At 30.5% G+C, this 23,381-nt stretch overlaps 2 protein-coding genes across 6 annotated transcripts in view; one reads left to right on the top strand and one right to left on the bottom strand.

Moving 5' to 3' along the window:
- The first annotated feature begins 1,026 nt into the window (after positions 1-1,026).
- Positions 1,027-18,156, top strand: LOC106462974 (cytosol aminopeptidase-like). The gene is made up of 15 exons (XM_013922946.2): positions 1,027-1,288; positions 2,389-2,510; positions 3,470-3,524; positions 3,929-4,034; positions 5,147-5,215; positions 6,256-6,361; positions 7,175-7,330; positions 10,265-10,420; positions 11,108-11,232; positions 12,020-12,108; positions 14,692-14,794; positions 15,474-15,553; positions 16,154-16,303; positions 17,436-17,529; positions 17,921-18,156. The coding sequence occupies exons 1-15, from the start codon at positions 1,151-1,153 to the stop codon at positions 17,977-17,979; spliced, it is 1,608 nt and encodes a 535-aa protein (XP_013778400.1). The 5' UTR covers positions 1,027-1,150; the 3' UTR covers positions 17,980-18,156.
- Positions 18,157-20,846: 2,690 nt separating this feature from the next.
- The window catches only part of LOC106462973 (succinate--CoA ligase [ADP/GDP-forming] subunit alpha, mitochondrial-like), a 16,806-nt gene continuing 14,271 nt past the window's right edge, over positions 20,847-23,381 (bottom strand). For all 5 annotated transcript variants that reach the window (XM_013922944.2, XM_022390374.1, XM_022390375.1 and 2 more), the window contains exons 7-8: positions 21,497-21,685; positions 20,847-21,112 (exon numbers count right to left, since the gene is read on the bottom strand). In XM_013922944.2, the coding sequence (XP_013778398.1) occupies positions 21,086-21,112; positions 21,497-21,685 (216 nt within the window). In that variant the 3' untranslated portion in view covers positions 20,847-21,085. The remainder of the gene's footprint in view (positions 21,113-21,496; positions 21,686-23,381) is intronic.

Below are 23,381 nucleotides of genomic sequence, written 5' to 3'. Positions count from 1 at the left end.
TGCTTATTATACATTTATTTTAAAATTATTGTCTAATTTACTTTTACTATAAGTTGTTTGTATTGCATATTGAGTTTGGGCAATTTATTTGCATCTATATTTAGTCTTTTGTGCTTACTTATATATTGCTACTACTGGAGTTTCTGGAAGGAACATTAATTTTTCTGGCAATTCTAGTTTGTTCGAGGCGCCCTCTTTTTTTAGAATATAAGCCTGGCGAGAAAAACCAGCGCTATTGGATAGATGGAATAGATAGGCAGAGAGATATGCAGATAGAGATAATTGAGTCAAGCGAACAATAGGCGCCGTAAGTAAAGTGTGTGAATCACTGTGATTTATAGCGTATGTTATAAAAATTGTTAACTGTATTACAAAGTTTGTATCAAGAAAGAATAAACAAGTTTTAATCAAGAAGGGATTTGTATCACTGAAGTTTCTCGAAAAGAATTTTTACCGGAAATTATCAAACAAGCAGATAGCAACGATATATAACATTCTGAGTATACTTCGTGAATTTTACGATTTAAAATTATAGGCAGTATCTTTTTTTTCTTTTTCTCTTTACTGTCGTAATGTCACTACATTTGAGTTTGACTAATCATCTTAAGGAGAAATTCTTATGGTATTAGTTTTTCGTCTTTTAAAACTGGTGATAATACTTGTAAATATTACTGTCTTATTACACTGGGCCTTATTTGAAAATATATTTCAAACTAGCTGGAGTACCCGTCCCCTGGACGGAAGTTATGTAAATTCATGAAAAGTTGCTTCCCTTACATGTATTTGTAAAAGAACGCTAAAACACCCACAAAAACTGCAAAACACAGTACTATTATACTTATATAGATTATTATGAGCACGAACACAAACTGTAATTATATCAACCAATATATAGATTAATATAATAAATCACATAACAAAATATATAAATTCAAGAATATATGGTTTTATAATAAAGTATATATATGTACTAGTTTATAATATTCCTATATATATAACAATATTACTGAGCTTTTCATTTTCTACGCAGTAGAGGATGCGCTAAATAACGAGCACGTGGTGTGTTGAAAACAAAAATTCTAAGTTCAAAAAGAGTGATTGTCAATTGCGACCTGTCTGTTTAATTTTACCAAAATATACATAAAGTAATATGATTTCTACAAGGATTTTAACATTAAGGAGCTGGAAAAGAATTGGATACATGAAATTTCAGAGAATAACAAGTGCAAGGAATGAATCTTCTCAGACTAACAACACCAATTCAAATGATCAAGAAGGAAAACCCTCGGTTTGTAACAAACAACCTTTATATTATTATTAAGGTTTTATTCAGTATAGAGCTTAGAGCATTTTCTGTCATCGTAATTGTTCCTAAATTGTGTTCATTACCCCCATCTTTACGAACAAAAGTTTTATTTTTTACAATTATTAAAACTAAAAGCATCGTGAATAACTTTTCTCTCTAAGTTTAAATTTATTAATCCAAGGAGAATTACTCTTCAAAACTTGTAAAGTCTTGTTTTTAAACGTATATTAGCTTTCTAAACTTTATTATATAGTGTAAAATTAAAATATTATATTTCATTCTTTGTTAATTTCAAGTTTAATACCAGTAATACTAATAGTTGAAACGAGGATATACTCTTTCACATAGTTTGCATAACACCTTCAAATTTTACAAAACTACTTGATACTAAAAAGATATTGATTCTGCATAGTTACTGTGTGAGTTAAAATACAGATATGTTCTGCATAACATATTGATATAATGACTTAAAATAAAAGTTGATTTTTTCATAATTATCAATTGTACATAATAATTTTAATATTGATTCAGCACAATAGGTCAACTCTGCATAATGGGTTGCAAGGAACTGATTCTTCATACCATATATTCTCTGTAATGATAATGCACGTGCATATCTTTCCTTGATGTATGCAGCTTTGGTTTTATGTTAACTTGTTAATGCTGAATCAACCCATTATACAGAATACACCTGTATTTTAACTCATTATGTAGAATCAACATTTCTTACTGTTGACTAGTTATGCAACTTTGCAATTTGTGCAAGATAGTGCATTTCATTTAAAACATCCCCTGGCTTCATTCTTTAAGGTATGTTTTATGAAAACTGCTAAGCCTCATATGTTAGGTAAAACTCTGCATTTCTGAATGATAATAAAGTTATTGTGACCTTGCAAAGTTCATAGTAATTAACTAGATTGTGTACTTATTTGTAAAATTTACTCTACAAATATATCATTATAATATTATTAGGAAGTATGATATTGACCAATTTTATGTTTATAACATACTATATTCTTGAACCAGTTAATTAGTTTGCTGTTAATTAAAATTGTCAATTAAAACAATTTTTTTTTTTATAGAAACGTGGTCTAATCCTCGGAGTTTATGAAAAACAAGACAAAAGTGAAGGCATTATATTTACATCCTCAGCTGATAAATTTAATAAAGTGACCAGTGGGAAGCTACAAGAGCATTTAATTTTGTAAGTTATAAATTTTTAGTTGTAAAAAAAGATTTATGAACTGATTTTAGGATACTTATGTAATATGTTCTATTTAAAAAAAAATTTTTTTGCTTTTTCTTAGGTAGCAATTGAATTTAAAATATAAGAACATTTTAAATATATCTAAATTATTTCTTAAGGAATATATAAAAAAAAAATCTGTGAGACACTTTCATTTTAAATTTCCTTTAACTTAAAAAATGAGTATTTTTATAGAGTGGTGTATTTAGTAAACATTAGACATTTATTGTATTTTGTTAAAACTAAATAACTTTGATAGAATGGGTTGAAATCGGTTTGTTTTTCTAACCCCGTATGTTGTTGATTTGTATAATTTTATAGTTAATTTTTTTATACTTAACAATGTACATGTATATTTTAATATTGTAGTATTGAAACATTATTTTATTGTTCTTGTGATAACTCCTGTACTTTAAAAAAAAAAGATGTTGATATACCTATTTAATACAATATTTTTATATTTATATAAAAACAAAGCTTAAAACTAAATAAAAAATCAGTTATAAGACCTGTTTAAGTATAATAATTAAGGACATGAAAATTATTTCAACCTATTTCAGGACATTCTAGAGAAAAAAGTTTGTGAAGTACTATTTTTATAATTCTGTACAAAATTAGAAACTTAAATTATTTAGATATAACCTTAAGAAAAAACAATATTCTAATATATATAGCTACTATTTTTGACTAAAAATCTTCAAAATACTGAAGAGTTTTGGCCAGTTAGTAAAATTTTACAGAAGTTTAAATGAAATATACCCATTTCACTGCACCCTCACCCTAACATAAAATAATCAATAGTCTTGTAGAGTATTAAATAAAGTGCACTTTCATTCTAAAATGTAATTTAACTTTGTTTGTAAGGAACTAAATGAGTAATTTCAGTATTTTATAATTGTTTTTTTTTGTTTTTTTAGGTCAGGTTCATCTCTTAAAAAAGGAAAAAACAGAATATTTTATGGATTGGATAAGGTAATTTGAAGATATCTTTTAACTAATCATAACTTCAAACACACAGGCAGTTAAATAATAGAAAACTAATATTTCCTTTTATTTTAATTGGCTATTTTCTATCATCAGCCTTCAGTAACTTGAAAATTAGCTTTTAATGGAATTTCCTCTGATAAACCCATCTAAAAATTAGCTTTTTTGGTATAGGCAGATAGATTACTTTCACTTCAAAAGACATTCTATGTATTAAATTTAACAAATTATTAAAGAATTTTATTATTCATGTTTATATTGTAAAAGTAATAAAAATGTATAACCCTAATGCATGATAATCTAAAAATGAAATATTTCTTCAAGATTAATTCTAAACAAATGTTTTTGGCAAATATTTTTTACAAAATTTAAACAAAAAAATTTTTTTTCAGGAGTATCCATGCGTTTCTGTTGTCGGTCTTGGTCCAAAAAATGCCGGCTTTAATGAACTTGAAGAGATTGAAGAGCAGCGTGAAAACATTCGAATTGGTGTTTCTGGTATCAGAAAACGTTTTTTATTAAAATAAATAAATTGTCAGGATGAAAATGTAAAGTTACAAAAAGTATAAAAAAACTGGGTAATTTTGTACGATTATTAAAAATTTGGGTTCTCCGTCTACATTAGGAAAGAATAAGCTATTTATTTATGTGCTGATTACTAATGTCAGTGTTGTAAAATATTGGAAGCTGGTATATGAACTTTATTAAGGACTTTTTTCTTCTTCATCAGAGAATGGAGAAAGTAATTGTTTACCTGAATTATAAAATCTTGAATAAAATATTTTTCAAACACAAGATTTAAAAACAAATTTTAATCTGTGATTGAATGTTGTCTAATGTGAAAAATAGTGTTTAATTGTAATAATAATTTATTAACACCTTAAACTCAAATAAAATGTTAATTGGTAAACAAGACAAAAAATTTGTTTTTACAAGAGTGGTGGTCAAATCCCGCTATTCAATCTATTATAAATAGCCCAAGAGTTGATGGTGGGTGATGTTGACTAGCTGCCTTCCCTTTAGTCTATCACTAATTAGGGACAGCTAGAGCCCTCATGTAGCTTTGTGTAAAATTCAATATTAACTATCAGAACTATTTATCGAATAATTTTTTTTATATTGTTACGCCTCCAGCCGTTAGTTAATTTTTCGTAAATTCGTTCCGACGAAACTTTAGCGACCCAAGTCCTTTCTTAAATAAAACTGGTTTATTCTTTCTGAATATAACTTTACGATACACTTAATTTCAACAGTCGCTCTATAACAAACACTATAACTCACGTCTCACGTGGCCAACAATATTCTGTCTGCATACATTCAATTACTCATTACCTCCTCGTCGCTTCGTGGCCGGTCTTATATAACACAAGACTACATTATATCCAGAAGGATCATGAGATTTAAGGAAAAGACGTGAATGTTCGAGAATGACGTGGCGTGATACTAGTCACGTGACCTCGTTGTCGTAACAATATTAATAAAAATTATATAATAAATTTGGAAAATATTATGAAATTGTTAAGGTTTAAGGTTTTTACTGTATACATTGTAAACCAAGCAATTTTACCCTAACACCGTATTATGTAATTAATGAAGATGTGCTTTTGTAGGTGGAGTAAAGCAATTACAAGAGCTTGGAGTCACAGAGGCTTTTGTTGATTCTTGTGGTGATTCGGAAGGTATGAAAATCATTCTGTATGAAGTAATATAATAATTGGGGTAAGAAATCTGGTTTACATATTATTTTTATATGCTTTACTCTGTGCGAAACTCTTCATTGATATTATCATTTGGATAACCTACAACTTAGCTGCTATGATAGCAGTTAATGGTGAAATTTCTTAAATTGTTAAAATATAATTAGAAAATTCACTTCAGAGAGAATAGTTGATGCTAATTTGCTATACTTATTGAACATAGCTTGTGACAGGTTACTATAAATTGTATATAAATTTTTATTTTGTAGTTTAAGTCGTCATTCCAAAACATGTAGCTCAAACCAACAGTGAGTGTTTGTGTTTCCTAAGTAAGGTATACTATGTCATTTAGTTGTTGTTACTTTCATTAACAGTATTGGTTAATATAGTGAATGTTGTTACTTTTTTATTATCATACTTTTATTATAGAGGGTGTTTTGAATTGTTAGCTTGATATATGTGTTTAGGACTAACTTAAATCTCTGAGATGGTCAAACCACATGAGATATTATTGGGATTGAGGCCAAAAATATTGTTAACAGTAAGGGTGAAACAATGTATTCTAATATTTAGAAGTAGGAAGGCATTTTTTAATTAGTTATACTGATCTTCAGGCTGATTTTTAGTTTCTCTCTAGGAACATAGCTTGTTCTGATTGGAAGTTAATATTAATGAGAAGCAAAATCACTCAAAGATAAATCATTCCCTATAAAAATTAAAATAGGATTTTTCTGCTATAAATTTACCGTTTAGAATAATGGTGTAAGAATTGCAATTACTGGCCCTTATTACTTCAGTAAGTAAACCATTCAAAAAAAAAAAAGAATAATTCTGATGGAGCATTATGAATGAACAAGTCTAAGCTTTTGAAGCTTTGCTGGTTCTTTTGGTAGTTTCATGGAAACTCCTTTAAGTTGAATCATGTTTGATTTTTTTTCATAATTAATTTCTCGACGAAAGTGTTTCAGTAGATGTATGGACAAATTAGATTATGCTACTTACTTTACTTTTTTATTTCTCAGCTGCAGCTGAGGGGGCCTCTCTTAGCCTTTTTACTTATGATGAACTGAAGAAAGAATCTTCTCGGAAACCTAAAGTTGACCTTCACCTTTTTGATTCAGAAGAAGCGTGAGTAGTAAATGTAATCGTATGTGCGGAGAGAGAGAGAGAGAGAAATGGAAATATTTTCTGGTGCATAGAAATGAATTGTATACTTTTATCTTTCTACATAGAAAATACTTATTTTGACTTGTGCACTGTGTGTGTGTGGTTCAAGAGTTTAAATGATTAACTACTAGCTACTGTTGGTTATTTTCAAGTGTTTTGATAATAAATTTACAAAAAAAACGACCTTTATACTCCCGATAATTATAAGAAAATTTTATTTTAACCAACGTTTCACCTTTCTGGCTTCTTCGGGTCTAGTGTATAAAACTGTTAATGTTTAATGATGTATGCTCAATTTGTGATGGTAGAACTAACATTTTAGGTTTTTTTTTGGGGGGGGGCATGATAAGTGAATGAGTAAATTGCTTGTAATATCAAACAGTTTTATGTACTAGCCCTGAAGAAGCTGCAAAGGTGAAATATTGGTTAAAATGAAAGTTTCTTTATAATTATCTGGAGTTTAAAGGTTGTTTTTTCTAACTTTATTATCAAAATGAATATAAGAATGTATTCAAAATTATGTAATTTATTAATTAATTTATTTATTAATGCGTAATTAATTTATTAACGGAAATTTATTAAGAAATTCAAAAATATGCTTAAAAGTTTTTAGCAATGAATGTATTTGAGGAGTATTATTAGTATTTTGTGTATAGGCTAGCCTAACCAGTTGCTAAGTACATAAGTTTGTTTTCTACTAAAATAAGCTGGACTTAATTTAATTAAAAGCGACGTTCTAGTTTTCATATTGCTAAAGATGTGAAACAATTCTAGATCATTAGCATCTTGGAAAAGAGGACTTACTGAAGCAGAAGGTCAGAACTTAGCCCGCACTTTAATGGAAACTCCCGCAAACATAATGACCCCTACCAGGTTTGCTGAGCATGCAGAAGAGGTTCTGTCAGACAAAGGTGTTTCCGTGATAAAAAGGTTCACGATTTATTTTTATTCAGCATGATATGAATGTTATTCATTGCTTTCCAAACATTATGCATATATATATATATATATATTGGCCCGGCATGGCCAGGTGGTTAGGGCACTTCACTCACAATCTGAGGGTTGCGGGGTTGAATCCCCATCACACCGACACAAGCTCGCCCGGTGTCCGAACTAGGACGTAAGTCCTACTTCCGGATACTCACCTCCAACAGAATTTGGAGGTGTGAGAAACCATACGAAACTACATATATATGTATATATATTTTTTTTTCTTAAGTTTATTTTTTAAAAAAAATTTTATTTTGTAGATGTGAGAGGTGTGGAGGTGTGGAATTTATTGCTGTTTGATTTAAGATTTAAAGATATTTTGATTTTTATTTAACTATATGAGTAAATCTAAAGATTTACATATGCCATAGTATAAGGTTTTGGATTAAGTTAAAGTTCTTAATCTATCGTACTGTGAGTGAGTTATTCAACTGATATTGTGGGTTCATCATTGTGTTTCATTTATGATATCAGAACAATAAAACAGTAGTTTGGATATTTGTGCTTGTTGATTGAAAGTGAAACTTGGGAAATATTTTATTAATTCTGACATTAATTCTTTTTGGAACTTACAAAACAGGTTAAAAATGTAGCAACTTTCACCTTTTTGTTAGCCTCATCTGATTAAGACATGAGAAATACTAAGGTATTAGAGGACCATATGATCCCTTTACCCGTATAAACAAACACGGGCCTCCTAGGGAAACTTTAAAAACTTTAATTTTCATCCCTATCCTTTATTTTTGCTTAAAATAGGCCAAAACAATTCTATAAATTTGAGGGTAAACCTTTATTTTTAACCAAAAGCAAAATTTCCAAAACTTTAATCATGATATTATCCACGGAACTATAACTATTTTGCAACATTTCTGATATGGAAGAAAAAATTCAGACGGCATTATCAACCAGCGATATGAGAACTTAAATGGTAAAAATCGCTGTCATCACACACAAACTAATGGATTTCTTGACAGGAATTGGCATTTATTATTATCAAATATAAATTATTCATTTAACTCGGTCTTTTGGTGTGTGAAACCACAGTTTGCTCTTTTTTTTTTTTTTTCACAGTGGCACAATGGGAAATGTGTAGACATCCAAATAACAATAAAAATAGATAAAAACTAACAGTAGCCTGTCACATCTCTATACATATCGGAAAAATGTTTAAAATATTAACAAACATCATCACATAAATTATTCCACAAATGTATGACCAGCAAAGAAGATAGTTCTGGCTTGATCTAGACATCCACAGCTTATAATTATTGCTCCGAGTAATCAAATTTACACTTATTTTACCTTTTTCACTAAAACAAACCACCAAAAATCAGATTATCTTAGCTCTTAATAAGTTTAAACACTTGAATCAAGTTCTCCTGTCTTCATACACACCAAGTCTAAAATCTTCCAAGCTTGTAGATAAGTTATTCTGAGGACCAGGTATTTTAGCGGTCATCTCAACACGCTTTCCAACACTGTTGATACCTTTCCTGTATTAAGGAAACCAAAACTGTAAGCAACTTTCTGAACTGACAGCTCACGATACAATGTGAGTATGCTTCTCTCAACAAATGTTTTATGTATCCATTAGAACCTACTTATTTCTACAATGGACCAGGCTTGCCCTAATGAGTAGCATGCTGGACTGCGAACCTGAGGATGCATGTTTCACATCCTGTTCCACAAATTTGAGCTCTGCATTTTGGGGCTACATGTGTGTGATATGAGTATTGGTCAAATTCTATTTTTTGATTAGAGTAGCTCAAGAGTTATTGGTGGCGGTTATTGACTAGCTGCCTTCCCTTTAGTCTAAGTTCAAAATTAGGAAGAGCTTGCACAGATTGTTTAGCTTTATGGAAATATTAAAAACAAAACAATTCTCTTTACAAACCTTTTATTTATCCAGTAAAATATGCTTATTTCCTCGTGCATTTTTTTATCTTCTATTATCCTCTATGCTATACATACAGAAGAATGAGAAGGCTTTGGCTCGTGTTGAATATGATTATTAATATTTTTGTTTGCATCTGTGACTGATTAATTTTGATTGTGTGCTTGTGACTTCATTAACAGGTTTCTGTGTGATTGACTGTGTCATTTCTTAACTTATATCTGCCCCCATGATTTCATAGTAAGTAGTGAGGCTATAGATAACACAAAGAAGCTTTTAGACGAACAACAGCTAGTAATCTTTTGTTAGAGTGAACAGTTAGTGTTGCTCACTATCCTTGGAATTATTCCATAATAAGTAATGAAGTTATAGATAACACACAGTTTTTAGAACAACCACAGTTATTAGTACATTATTAAAGCATATAGCTAATTTGATGACGAGGAACCCACTTCGAGACTAATAATGGTTGGAGACAGCTTGAATGGGTAATGAAGAAAAACTTTAATATAAATTTAACATAACAGCAAATGTACATCATCAGGTACCTGATGATGACAAAACCTTGTCGAAACGTTGTACATTTGCTGTCATGTTAAACTTATATTAAAGTTTTTCTTCATTACCCATTCAAGCCATCTCCAACCATTATATAGCTAATGTTTCTGACAGCTGCTTACTGTTATTGAAATTACTCAGGTGAAAGGCTGAATTTATCTTTCAATATAAACCTGCATCACAACATAACTTATCTAGTGTTTGAGTTGTTTGTATCGTTTTTTTTTAAATGAAATGTACCCTTCCTACTTTTATCAGAATTTTAGAATTATCTAAATCAGAATGGTCTGATCTCTGATTCAGGCTTTTTGATGTATCACTTTCCATACAGAGTTTCTTTAAGAGATTTAAAAGGTATTGTGGTTATGCAAACTAAAATGAAACTGAAGTTTGAAAGAGGTAAAATTATGTTTAAATTACAGGGACAAAGCTTGGGCAGAATCAAAGAAGATGGAAGCTTTCTTAAGTGTAGCAAAAGGTTCAGAAGAACCACCTGTATTCTTGGAGCTTGCCTACCATGGTATCGATAAGGGTGTAAAACCTCTCGTCATTGTGGGAAAGGGAATTACATTTGACAGGTAGGTCGTCATGAAAGCGTTTCAAGTGGTAATAAGTAACCAGAGGTTTTTGTAGCAGCGTGGCTTCAAAAAATGAGACTATATTTTATAAAATGTTGGTGTACTAGAAGAAACTGAAGACAGGTTACCATATAAAGGCCAGTTTTACACTATTGGGTATTGTAACATGACTGCACATGCGCTGCATCATTGCAACTTGTGTAATGTTAGTTAGGCATAGCTGAAAGATAAATTAAATAATAAAAATATGTATAGATGTATAATTTAGACTAAACATTTATGGTTTTGTGTTATAATTTGTAGTTATCCTAGAACAAAAAAAGCATAATTTATATCTATTTCTAATTTTTTTTATTTTGGTTATGAGGTTGGTTTCTGGGAATGAACCCATAGTGAGAGAGTTAATGTATCGTGCACAAGGTTGTCCAGAATTTGTTGTATAATTCTTCGTTTGTCAAATAATTGTTTAACAGTTTTTGAGACTGAAATATGTAGGATATTTAAAAATAGTCATTTATATGGTGTTAGCTTCATATATGTTTATTTCTAAATTGTCTTATGTGATTTCTTTAGTACTCATATGTGTTTTCTCTTTGGATTTAGCCAAACGATTAAAATTTATTATGTTACAGAAGTGTACAGAGTAAAGATATACTGTGAAGGATTGAAAAGTGCATATTTTTTCAGTGGAGGGATATCCCTTAAACCAGCAGCAGGAATGGAAGCTATGCGTGGGGACATGGGTGGAGCTGCCTGCACTATTGGCACTATTTACACTCTAGCTGCTCTGAAGGCACCTGTCAATGTTATTGGTAGGTTACTTTGAATTCTTTCTATTATAATATTCTTGCCCCCTGATGGCTCAGCAATAAGTCTGGGGGCTTATAATGCTAAAAGTCAGGTTTCAAACTTTCAATGGGCAGAGCATAGTTAACCCATTTTGTAGTTTTGTGCTTAAAAACAGACAAACAAATACTATTCTTTTGTTCAGAGCCAAATGGTCACACAAGGTTATCCAACAGCTTCTTTTACTGATTCTAAAATGAAAGAAATTGCATATTTCTATTGTTTCCCCTTACAAAAACTAAACTTATGTTGTTGTTTTTTCTGGTGTAATAAATGTATAATCTATAATAAAAATGAATTTTGACAATAATTATATTATTATATTCTTATCACATGGAAAGCTTGGTCCAATTTTGTAAGACCTTTGTAATTGTACAAACCTCAGATGTTTGTCTCTTTATTTGATATGAATATGTGACTGCAATTCTTCTAACCTATAACTTTCATGTACAAACATTTATGTAAACATTAAAACATGAACAATCAACTTGTAAGATGTGGTTTGAGTGAGAGGTGTCCAGTCCCCACCAAATGGGGGAAAAAAAGGAAATTATAGAAGCATGTAATAACCATGTCCAAAAAAGAAGTGTCTTGATTTTATAATGAAACATTATCTGCAATGGATCATTTATATAAAATTATCGATATCATAATGTTTAGTTTACTTTCGTTTGAACCATCATTTTTACAAGTTGGAATTATTTATGTGTTCAATATATGGAACAATGGAATAAATATCTTATTCTTCATTAGGCTTAATTCCACTCTGTGAAAATATGCCCAACGGAAGAGCAAATAAGCCAGGTGATGTTGTAACAGCCATGAATGGAAAGACGATACAGGTCAGACATTAGTGTAAAACATTTTAATAAAAATGATATCGAAGCCTTTAATAAAAAATGTTTCTTTTAATCAAAAACATGATACTTTAAATGGGACTAAAACAACTAAGAAAAAGTTATGACCTTTAGATGTGTGTAGGCTTTTTTATTTACACGGAATCAGTAAAAATCTATTACTTTCTGGATTGTACATGGTCTGGTCCTGTCTTTAAGATGAGTTTTCTCTACTGCGACTATTCTGTTAAGGTCTGGACATGATGTAATAGTCTACATGATGGGTTGTGGGTCGAAGGATTCAAGGTTTGAAATCTGATGGTACTAAATATGCTCTCCACTTTCAGTTCTGAGTGAATTATACAAGTAACAGTCAATCCATTTATTTGGTTCAGAAAACTGGACAAAGCCCTCTTGGTGACAGGTGCTACTGCCTTGTTTGCCTACGCTTTAGGCAAATTGTGGGGTTAGCAGCGTGAACTTCGTACATTTGCCATAAAATATCACGCCTGTTGGTGGTTACTCTCGTTCAGTCCAGCACGGGTGCATTTGTACATTACTGTAGATATGAGAGTAAGAAAGTTTTTCGGTACTTGAATATCATTTCTTTGAACTTCCAAACAAGTTTATTTCAACATATGTCCGTGTATGTTGTTTCACTATACAGACAAAACTAATTGCCACTACTAGCAAATGTATCTAATAGTTTACAGTACAGGTGGTTTGAATAACACCTCCTGACCCTAGTTACTTGATACATCCTGTTACAAGAGATTACCACACGATACAGACACCATAAATTACTTTACAGCACTTAAAAGATTAGTCCTGGTCACATTCCTCTCATTATAGGCAAGATTTATATTGGAATTCGAAACTTAAGCTCTTCAGTGTACTGACATCTCAACTGTGAGAATGTCACAGCTTCCCCTGTATTATTGAGACAAATCTGTTTAGTCTGTTTCACAACCAACATATGGGTTTTATTGTTTTCTTTTGTACACTGAGTTTTAAACCATCTGCAAAATACCAGAATTAGCTTTTTATATATCATTTAGTGTTTTGATTATAAAGCAACAACAACAGAAGTGTGGGTCTTACTACAAAGTAAAGATAGTGAGAAAGAAAAATGTAAAATTCTTATGTGGTACTAGTAGTATGTACAAATCACACAAGGTTATCATTTTAAATACTGAATAATATTTTTATTATTATAAACTAAATATAAAATTATGCTAATTATTGAACTTAAAACTACAAATTTAAATGCAAAATGATATAAAAATCACAAATTCTTTCAGTTCAAAGTGCTAAGCCTAATTCACATAAAGACCATGCACTCGCCACTCTATAGATCTTAACCCTAACATTCGTGGATCAACTTCTTTCCTAAAAATATATCTATTGGGAGTTAAATTTTCAATATAATGATTAATATAAATAGAAATACGATACATCATGATTTAAGCTACTGTAGAAAAAGTCACATCCCATGCAGTTTATTCCAGAAGCAAATTTTCTAAAGCTTATAAAAAAAAGCATTATTGACCACTACTAAATACAACTTCTATATAAAATGTCAGTTACTATATAAACAGCACCACTCACGTTCATATTGTAAAATCCAGAGAACAATATTTTGTTACATGTTTTGCTTATCATCCTATGATTTGTCAAACGTGAAATACAGCGTTTGGATTAACATGGCACTGAAATTGACTAGGATTGGCTAAAAGTTTTACAACTGAGGTTTAACACGCCCAGACACTGTTTTATAATGAAAACAGACTAGAAAAAGTTTAGATACCAATCATAGATGGCAGGACCAGTGCTAAAGTACAAGGAAAACATTTTGAGTTTTTTTTTTATTAAACTTCTCTTCAAACTTCATTAAGTAATACAATTAAGGACAAATAATTGAATGTTATGCTACTATTTACAAAAATAAAATCTCAAATCCAATAAAAGATAAGTTCTCTATAATTTTTTCAATTCACAAATATGATTCTGTTCTCACGATAAGACAAAATGGTGGCCCCTGGTAGGTAAGGGAGGTAGAACAGGTTGCAGAAAACTACTGCCATGAGTGTTATTTCAAATTATTTCAAACCAAAAGGTAATTGATGGCTAAGGTTCACAAAGCTAGGATGATAAATTGTTTAAGAAAAGAAAAAGAGTACATTTTTTTATTTAAGCGAAACTCAAGCATTTAATGAAATAATTCCAAGTTTGTGGAATTTAACCAGAAATGTTTTCATCCAAATTTAATTTTTTTTAAATAATGACTGATTAATTTCTTAAAAACAAACTTGGTATTGAGTGGTTCATAACACTGTGTGAAAGTTTATTTTATTAATCCATATATTATTGTGATTTTCTATCAAAGATATTTACGTAAACATTTTGTATCAGTAGGTTGCAATTTTTGTTCAAAGTGTTTGTGCGATTATCTTAAATGGATTTAAAAAATTTTTATTTAGAAATTTTTAATTTTTAAAAACTATTTTCATGCATACGTAATTAGATATACATTTTATGATAAACCAAATTGTTTTTCCTGTTTTATTAAGTATTTCAGAATCATTTCAGATTGACAACACAGATGCAGAAGGAAGGTTAATCCTAGCCGATGCACTCTGCTATGCTTGTACCTTTAATCCCCTGTCCATTTTAGACATGGCCACTTTAACAGGTAAGATATATGATTACATGGTCCTGCGAATTTAAACTTCATAGAAGATGTTTTGGGTTTATTAATTTTCCATAATTCAGCTATGCGTATTTTGAAAATAATATTAATTGTTTTCTATCACGTAAGGATTTTTTTACAATTCAGGAAAAAAAAAACTCTTACTAAGATAAAGTTATTATTTCGTTTACCACAGTGAACATTTTTTGTTATTATGTTTGTTAAAAAAATACAAACAAATTGAAGAAAAGGGAAGAACGTTGAATTCAAATTAATATGCATCCTCATTCATCTGGATTTTTTTTCTGAAATCTACCTCAAAACTGTGTGTCTTTCATTTATGTATTGCATTATGATGTTTTGTGAAAAATCTGTATGTGATAGAGAAAAATGGATATCATTTTCGGATTCAGTGTACAGGAATTACTGTAGAACATGTAGAAATTTCAAAACAATAAACAGACAAAAGCTTAACGTAACTTTCATATTGCAGAAGAAACATTTTATGCAAGCAACTGAAGAATGATGATGATGAGTAGTAAGGCAGGCCTCGGGTTCTTATAACCACAAAATTCCAATGCAAACTTCCATTTCTCAACCACAGCTGGCAGTATATATGTACATATATTATAATTTTTATTTCATTGTTTTTTTTTTCATATTTAGGCTTATTCTTTTACAGGAGCCATAGTGATTGCCTTAGGGTCTGGTGCAACTGCTGTTTTTACCAACTCCTTTAAAATGTGGCAGATGATAAATCAGGTAAAAAAAAAAGGTTTTAAAATTTTTCTAAATCAATTATTAATTAGAATGTTTGTGTTACTTTAGTTTATAATTTATTTCTTCAGGTTTGTAATTAAAAGACTAGCATTCTTTTAAGAATTTATTTAAAAGGAAATGAGAAATAAATAATGAGTAAACTTGTGGATGGGTCTGTAAACGGACTTTTAATAGAGTCTGCCTAAGTGGAATCGACTGTGATTTAAAAGAAAAGCAGGTGTCAAGAGGTTTATCTTACCATAACAAATTCTTTTAAAATAGCTAATAGAAAAACCATAATAGAGTTTTTTGTAGATTATACATACAAAACTTGTATATGTATGTTAGCAAAAGTATAGGTGGCACTTGTTTTGTTAACAAATTTATGTACAACGTTTGTTATTTTCTAATAAAAACGTTACTTGTTTCTTCTAAAAATTTCAGAATCTTCATTTAGTATGCTGAATATGATTTAAAGGTATTTTTAGTTTGTTTTTTAATAATATAGTCATGAGAAATAATAGGTAAAGTGTGGTTATCATCAGAAATAGAATTACTGGAAAAATGTATTCTCATGATAATGTATTATTTGCTGCATTTTAGGCTGGGATGAGAACTGGTGATAGGGTGTGGAGAATGCCGTTGTTTCAACATTATACAAAACAAGTCACAGAATCTCATTTGGCAGACTTAAACAATGTTGGAAAACACAACCGACAAGCAGGATCATGCACTGCAGCAGCATTTCTAAAGGTTTGTTTGTTTTTGTTATTTATTTGTTTGATATGTATGTGTGTGTGTATATATATTCTTTTATTATTATTAGTCCAACATTAAACTGTTCTAGCAGGTTAGAACTAGACCTTTTCCATGCTCCAGTCTTTGTGTTAAAAAGGTTTTCATGCTATTTTTCACAAACACTGTATTGAAAAAGGAGAGCCAATCCTTTGGCTACTTTTCTCTTGAAAAGGTAACAAACATTCTCTGCAAGAGTACAGTTCAGAGTCAGTATAGGTCGAAACAGCTGATGTTTAGTCAATTGTCTCAGATGATCAGCAGAACATGAACAGAGATGTATTATTGATATCTGCCAAGCCACTAAATTTGAAGTTTAACAAATGGGTTATAAACTTGGAGAGTTTTAGCATACTTAAATAAAAACTGCTTGGTTTATTTTATCATAAATCGAACCAGGGATATGACACGCTGGAGATCATGAACAGTATTAGTATTATATAAGACAAAATATTTGTATATAATTATACAGATCAGACAGAACATGTGATAATATATATTATACATGCTGTTAAAAGTTAAAAGAAAGAGCTGTTAAAACTGATTATATCAAGAATAAAGTATGATATTAAATGTAGTACTTGTAATGGTCACAAATAATTAGCAGACACACGTCTATAAAAATAAACTTCTTAATTAGTATTCTTATAGCACCCTTACTTGAAAGAATTGTTCTATATATACATAATTACTTTTGAAGACTGAAAAAGGTTTTTAGTAAATATTAATCTTGTGTAAAGTTAAAAAAGCGGAATAAACATTAAATTTTTTTAGTCTTTCAATAATTAATTATTCATAAATTTTCTTCATAGAGAACTCTAATAAGTTAGTTTTCTTACTGATTATAAATCTGTGTACTTCAGAATGATCACATCAGTGATCAAAACTTTGTACCCGTTTAAAATACATTCCTCATCTCACCGTAAAAGCAGTAACTTGTAAAAAAAAATTAGAAATTGTTTTACGCAAGTTAAAGAATTTTAATAGGCTTTCATATTTTAAGTTTGTTTAACTATCTGTTTTCAGAATATCATGAGTAGGAATACTCTGACAACAAACTTTAATAACTTAATACGTGTGTGTTGCTTAGGAATTTGTTCCTGTTGACAACTGGCTACACTTAGATATTGCTGGTGTCATGGAAAATAAAGATGAAGTTCCATACCTGTCAAAAGGCATGTCAGGTGGGTGTATTGTTCATACAAAGAAATTTGCAATAGTGTGATGCTTTTTTTTCTTTCTTAGGGCTAGATTTTTTTAAGTACATGAAATTACAGAGACATTCTAAAACATTATATAATTAATACTTCATCAGCAGATAATAAAACATGTTATAATCAAAGTTTAGATGGTTTTGAATCTTCAGTGGAATATGTCTGCTGGAGTGGATGATGTTTCTGTCCCTATATTGAAGCCTTCATTGGTATTACATCAATGTGATGAAGACTTCATGTACTAAATCACTGCCAACTATGTATATTATATTTTTACGTTTTCTTATATATATATATATAATTGTGGTTTATAATAAACTTTTTCATTAATAATATTTGAAAACATGTTTTTGTTTTCCAGGAAGACCAACCAGAACAGTTGTTGAATTTGTACAAAAAGTTTTCAAAGAAAAAGTTTAAAATGTACCTTATTTACAAACTTATTTTGAAATTGGAATAGTCTTATTTCTGTAACTGGAAACATGTGTTTCTTTCCAGTAAGAGTATATCATGAATAATTTTCAACCAATGATAATATTGTGGTACTTCATCTGTATTATTAGTTTGAGTAAAGTTTACGTGTAAAAATACTAAAAATGTTGTCGAGTGTGATGCATATAAGACATTACACAAGTTAAAATTTAAACAGTAAAAGTACAGTGTCCTTTTTTTTTCCTAAATGAGCTATAAAATTAATGCGTGAAGTTTAAAAGTGACAAGAAATTGAATACAAGCTATGAATTGTTTGGTTATTTTACTTTTGTTTTTGTTGGATTTCATACAAAGCAACAAAAGGGCTATCTGGACTTTGTTGGATTTCATACAAAACCACAAAAAGGCTATCTGGACTTTGTTGGATTTCATACAAAGCCACAAAAGGGCTATCTGGACTAGCCATTCCTAAATTTAAAGTGATAAATAAACTCCAACTCAAATAAATTGATATGAAATCATTCGTGGTGACCATTTCAAGTAAACTTTAATACCTGGACTGAACAACAGGTCGTCACATATATACACAAGTAACTCCTTGTGTACGATCAATTTCAATAGTATTTAACAAGTTTCATAATTTATTTTCTTAACACACAATGAAAACTAAGCTAAAAGATTAATATTTGAGAGTATTGTATGTTGTTGTTGTTTCCCATACAAAAATTACTCGACAAACACTTTAACCAGTAAAGCATGTTTTAGTTCCACTAAATACAGTAACATTAATAGTAGCCTTAACCATATGGTTATGGGCAACCGTGTTCTGTGCACGAGGTTTTACTGAATTACATTCCAAATTCAATTAAGCAATCTTGTGATCAATGTATGCCAATGAAATTAGCATTAAAATTTACATGATGGTTCAAAGTTTTATAATTCCTTTATTTAAAACAAAACCTTTAACTTCAGTTGGACACAAAAGTTCACAAAGCATAACTTCTTGATGTATGTTAACCTTCCAAGTATATATATAGAATCCAGGTTAATTGCTCTGTTTACGCATTCTTCTTTCACATTCAGACAAAAGAAATTTCCTGGAACTCTTGATGGATGACATGCCCACTTTCTACACACAAAGTTGTGATTTCTCAGCCAATTATACTTAGTTGAGCTAGATGTTTAGAATCAACAGAAAGACCACATTTTAAAATACAATTTCCCAACAGTTATTTTGAAATTGGCACAAAGAATTCCATATGGAAACCATTCTTAGCATTGTTTCTCACCTATAACAGGGATTGAAATATTACATTCCCAAGGCATTTAACTTTGCTTGGGGAATTTCATCTTTTTAGTTGGCCTTCCCAATCAGGAATGCATGATCCATCCGTGTTCCTTTAGTTATGACCAATGAGAGTGAATATATTGCATGGATTAAATGAAAAAAAAAACAATTCATGAAGAAATACAACTTTACACGAGGAATGTAATCTTCATGATAGCCTTCCCTCGAGCGAATGTAATTTTATTTTTATCCCTGTATAAACGTTAGTTATATAGACAAATTGTATTTAGGTTTTAGTTAATTACATTTTAAAACGTATATTAGAAATGTTTAATAATTTTTTAAATATAAGACAAACTTCATCAGGCTTAGTGTAGTGTGTTCAACCCCGTAACCATACGGTTAACCGAACTGCTTTACATTGATGTGTAGTTTGTACTAAAGTTGAATATTTTATCTTAATTTAGAATTTCTTAGAACTATTTCCAAAAAAACTTTGATAAATAGTGTTAACTTTGTTTGAAAGATTAAAAACTGGGCTACATTTTTCAAATGACAAAAAATAGGTACTAACTTTTTAATAAGAAACTAAGCCTAAATCTGTTAAGCTGAATTCCAAGTAACTATATACTGACTGTTGATCAACGAGAGGCACCTCAGTGTGTCAGGAAGTGGATGTAAAGAGTCGAAGATCTATCCAGTTTTGGTGAAAGTTATAAAGGATGTAGCATACGATGAAATATGATGATTACAGTTTGATAAAGACTGACAGAGTAACGACTGGCCACACCAGCAGCGGAAACTTATAGCTAATGCCATTACTTGAGCCTTCTTTTCTGCCTGTTGTTGTATCTGTTCTTCAGTACACATAACTCCAAGCCCCGCTGACCGTGACTGGAACTTCGCTACTCTTTGGCACGTCATCATCAATCACCATTATTCCCTCGATTACCTGCATGAGCAAGGTTCCAAAATGTTCGACTTGCAGCTGCTGGGTATGCAATGATGACAGCCCCTGTTGCGGTGAAACCATCTATCAAGTCCTAAGATGTTGTTGGGACTCTGAAAAATACGTTTCTGACAAGGACAATAGTAGTAGCCTGCTGCCAGATCGTAAGATCAAGGTCTCCAACCTCAAATAGACAATGAAAGAAGGTCATATAACTTGATTTGGGAATGAAAAAAAAATAAAAAAATAGGGGAATAATGTGTGTGACTGTTACTGATAAGGTGGTGCAGCCAATCGAAAACTCCGAATAAATAAAATATATATGTTACCATCATGTGTGTTGCATATTTGGATACAACACCTCCAAGAAACAATCACAAAATTTCTTGTTACCCTGCCATCGAAAACCACTGCTAACGTTGTATATAAAAACTGATTTTTTAATTTTTCTCAGATAGTTCATATGAATGGCATTTTTTTTTACTTTTTTGGTAAGTAATAAAAACAAACTTCACTTTTTAAATATATACACACAAACATACGTTAAGCTAATTAACAAAGCTATGGAGTTTGTGAATACTTTACTTGTAAATTCCTGTGAAAAATGATGCAAGTATCTGGAGAATAAGATTTTGTCATACTTTATTTAATTATTATCAATTACTTAAATAAAATTACAGGAAAGGAATATTTATCCATATCATCATCACTTAGTAACTCGACAATTTTTAACCCGTAAAAATATATCTTAAACTTTCTTCCAAGCCAGATAATCATAGATAAAAATCTATTCTATGGCACAGTATGTTCAAAAATATGGATCTCAGGAAATCTTTCAAACTAGAACTTCTGTGAGTTCAAGCAAGTCCTTTCTTCTGCATCTCCTAAAAATAGAAATCAAATAATATCAATAACTACCCACTAAGTTAACCAAGTCCTTTTAGAAATTCCAAGCTACACAGAAACTATGATGAATATTAGTTGTATTTGGGGAAGGTATTTTGTGGACAGCACTTGGTTTGTGTTTGTTGGTGACATCGATGAGAATATTTATTGCAGAAATAATTTATTTTGTAACTTGTTTACTTTTTATCTTCTGTAGATTGTATTTGGTTTTAGTTTTGTTTAAAGGACTATGATACATCGAATGCTTTAAAAACAAGAACTATAATACACCAAACGTTTTATGAAGGACTGTAATATACCAAATGTCTTAATAAGTCCAATATTTTAACAAGGACTTAGATGTGCAAACTGGTAAAACTTACCAATAAGACTGTTGCTCCCATTTGTGCAGGAGATTTGGTAACAGTCACGTTGGCCTCCTTCAGAACTTCAATCTTTTCTTCAGCACCACCTTTACCACCAGCAATGATAGCACCCGCATGGCCCATTCTTCTACCAGGAGGTGCTGTTAAGCCAGCAATAAACGACACGACCGGCTTGGCAAAGTTACCCTGTTACAAGATATTTTAAATACGGATATCTGAGAGCATAGAACAATACAAATAAATCAAAGAATTACCGGTTGTTATCGTAACAACTATTTTTAATTATGGCACAACTGATAAGGATATGTGCTGCCAGGATGAAGGCAGTCAGTAAGCACCATCCACACTAAGAGACTGACTGTCACTCTTGTAATGCACCTACAGTTTAAAGTGCGGAGAATGTTTTGTTGCATCACATGGATTCGAACCTGGCTTGACAACTTCAAAATCTACGGCTAGATCACAAGACCAACCCGCAGTCACTTCTTGTCAGAACTGAGCCACATTCTACTTTTTCCCATTTTCCAATTCATAGAAACTTAAGAATTAACTTTTTCCATACCCTGTTGTCTGATGACTAAGAGAAAAATTAATACCTGTAAAATTATGGTAAGGCATTGAAAAAATATGAAATCGTAAGTTTTTTTTTTTATACACTAATAACTTACGAGTGGTTATTAGTGCTATCAGTACCCACGATTTTTTTCAGAGGTGCATTTCAATTTAAGCTAATTTGCTTGAGAAACTGCAAAATATATTAAATATAAGTCATTTGAATATTAGGTGCAAGAGTTTTTGAAGATCTATTTATCTAATAAAGTCATTTGTGTTCAGACTCGGCTGTTTTAATACCAAAGGAAAATAGTTTGAAATCTAAAGTAGTCTTAGATTTAAAAAAAAAGCCTATTTTACCTTCTGGGTGGGGAATAGAGTCAAACGAAATAGCTCCTAAGTGACACCTGGCTTTGAAATTTAAAAATTATAGTAATAAAAGCACTACAAATTTGGAATCAGTAAATTATTCATAATTATATATGAAAGGATTCTAATTACTGGTTTAGGTTTACTGTCAATATTCTCAAAAATTTAAAATAAATTATTTTTCAATAAGTTATTCTTAGCTTTAAAAAGATCTTAAGCTCTGTACTCGTCACTTAGATGAAATATAAATTTTTTGAACTTGTTACTGTGCAGCGTGACAGAATATTAATAATAAATAAACATTTTCGTTATTTGTATGATTTTAGTAGAAAGCTCCACAATGGGCTTTAAGCACTGAAGCCATAAATGATGATCACGTGCAATAAATTAGTAAATAAGATGTAATATTTTATTTTTTAAAATATTTTAGAATGAGGTAATACTACACACTGTTTAATAATTTGGTTTAGCTAATACACACACACACAATTTCTATTAAAACATCACTTAAGATTTCAGAAGAAACATATGTCATTTAATATCTAAACTTTGTTTTTGTTACCGTATTCCTGACACGTTATACAGATGAGGAGAGTCGAGAATTTGTAGTGTACATCACATGGATTTCTAGACAATGTAACTAGACTCGCACGTTATTTAATAACATTCTTCAAACTACAAGTGAACAATTAAATGGTAATCCTGAGTGTTTTTCACGTATTCTAATGAAATTATTCAGAAATTAAAATACTGCAGTTTGGAGGATACAGGAACAGAGATTTAACATAACTCCTGAAACTGTAGGCAGAACTACTGATGTTGAAGAAAAACGTGGTATAATAATGAAAGTGGAATATTTTAACATGTGAAACTACAGGCAGAACTACTGATGTTGAAGAAAAACGTGGTATAATAATGAAAGTGGAATATTTTAACATGTGAAACTACAGGCAGAACTACT

Source organism: Limulus polyphemus, unplaced genomic scaffold, assembly GCF_000517525.1.
Source record: "Limulus polyphemus unplaced genomic scaffold, Limulus_polyphemus-2.1.2 Scaffold1292, whole genome shotgun sequence".
Classification (NCBI taxonomy): domain Eukaryota; kingdom Metazoa; phylum Arthropoda; class Merostomata; order Xiphosura; family Limulidae; genus Limulus; species Limulus polyphemus.
This window is presented reverse-complemented; position numbering and strand designations above follow the sequence as displayed.